The following is a 1,234-nucleotide window of genomic DNA, read 5'->3' as shown; positions in this document are numbered from 1 at the left end:
GCTTTGTAAATGTGTATTCAATATATAATGTATATTTCTTAGGGAAAAACTACATACATACATAAATATACTTATAAATCAATGGTTCACTTCAATTACTATTTAGATTGGAATTGAATGCGCGTTTGAGGACGACATCAAAAAAAAATTAAAATGTATGGAACATGGACGCTGTTTATCCTCGATTAATAAGCATTTCGTCGCTTATAGTTGCGTACGTTATTGGCTAAGCAGCAGGCGAAAATGAAGCCGACCAACTGTGCATAAAATAAATAAATTAATAAAAAAATAAATAAATTTAACATTTTTCATCCACTCACCTCCACACCAATCAATCCCAAACCAACATATTTGGCTGTGTCAGTACTGAAGGACATGAATTCCTGGAATTTGCTACGGCAACCGCCATAGACGTTCAACGGATTCGCGCAGTTGTCATTCTCACAACAGCTTGGCGGTGGGCTCTGCAGTATTACAACGTAGTCGGTGAAACCATTCTTGCCGCAACATTTCAACTGTAAATGGAGACACATTAGCACAATTGATTGCACATCTCACACAAACACACAAATGCTCAGGCAATATCAATTTTCACTTACCGAACGCTGTATGGCATCGAAGACGCCCGACTGGCGTGCCTCTTTCTCCCAAGCCTTATCGATGACCTCACCCATTGCTGCGGTAAATTTATCCTTATTGGTCCATAGGAGTACAACAATAGTCAGTTGTAGAATGAGTAGCACCAACAGGAAGACGGCATAAGTCATAGTCATGCATACGGATTCACGTATGGCGCCACAGCATCCCAGGAATGAGATGAATACCACAATTGAACCAATAGTAATGAGTATAATTGGTACAATGGCTTGTGGTGGGAAACCGACTTGGCCATCGACCTCGATAGTGCCGATGTTGTTGAGAATTAATACACCAAAAACGATGCCCAAAATGCCAATTATCTGAAATTGAAAAATGTGTGGTTAATTAATTGATTTAGATTGCTTTGTAATTAAATATGTAGATGTATGTTTGTATAAAAAATATATGTATTTTTTTTTTGTTTTTCTTTAAAGTCAGTAATGGTTTTTAAGTCCACAGAAAGCGCAAAGTTGCCATTTGCTTAGTGTTAAGAACCTCACTTATTTTAACTTTTGGCGACTTCGAAGTTTCCAAATTTATGATGATAAAAGATTAATATTACTGACACTAAACCAACAAAATTTAACGTGACAAA

At 36.9% G+C, this 1,234-nt stretch overlaps 1 protein-coding gene across 1 annotated transcript; it reads right to left on the bottom strand.

The window, feature by feature from the left end:
* On the bottom strand, positions 1-980 carry LOC108357298 (23 kDa integral membrane protein-like; the record flags this gene model as incomplete). The annotated part of the gene is made up of 3 exons (XM_017608386.1): positions 1-257; positions 321-515; positions 600-980. Coding segments are annotated over 3 exons (648 nt in total), but the record flags the coding sequence as incomplete, so codon positions are not given.
* Positions 981-1,234: the final 254 nt, after the last annotated feature.

This window comes from Rhagoletis zephyria, unplaced genomic scaffold (genome assembly GCF_001687245.7).
Source record: "Rhagoletis zephyria isolate East Lansing unplaced genomic scaffold, Rhagoletis_zephyria_1.1 Rzeph_scaffold_74026, whole genome shotgun sequence".
In the NCBI taxonomy this organism is placed as follows: Eukaryota; Metazoa; Arthropoda; class Insecta; order Diptera; family Tephritidae; genus Rhagoletis; species Rhagoletis zephyria.
The sequence above is the reverse complement of the archived record's forward strand: the minus strand, read 5'-3'. Positions and strand labels throughout refer to the sequence as shown.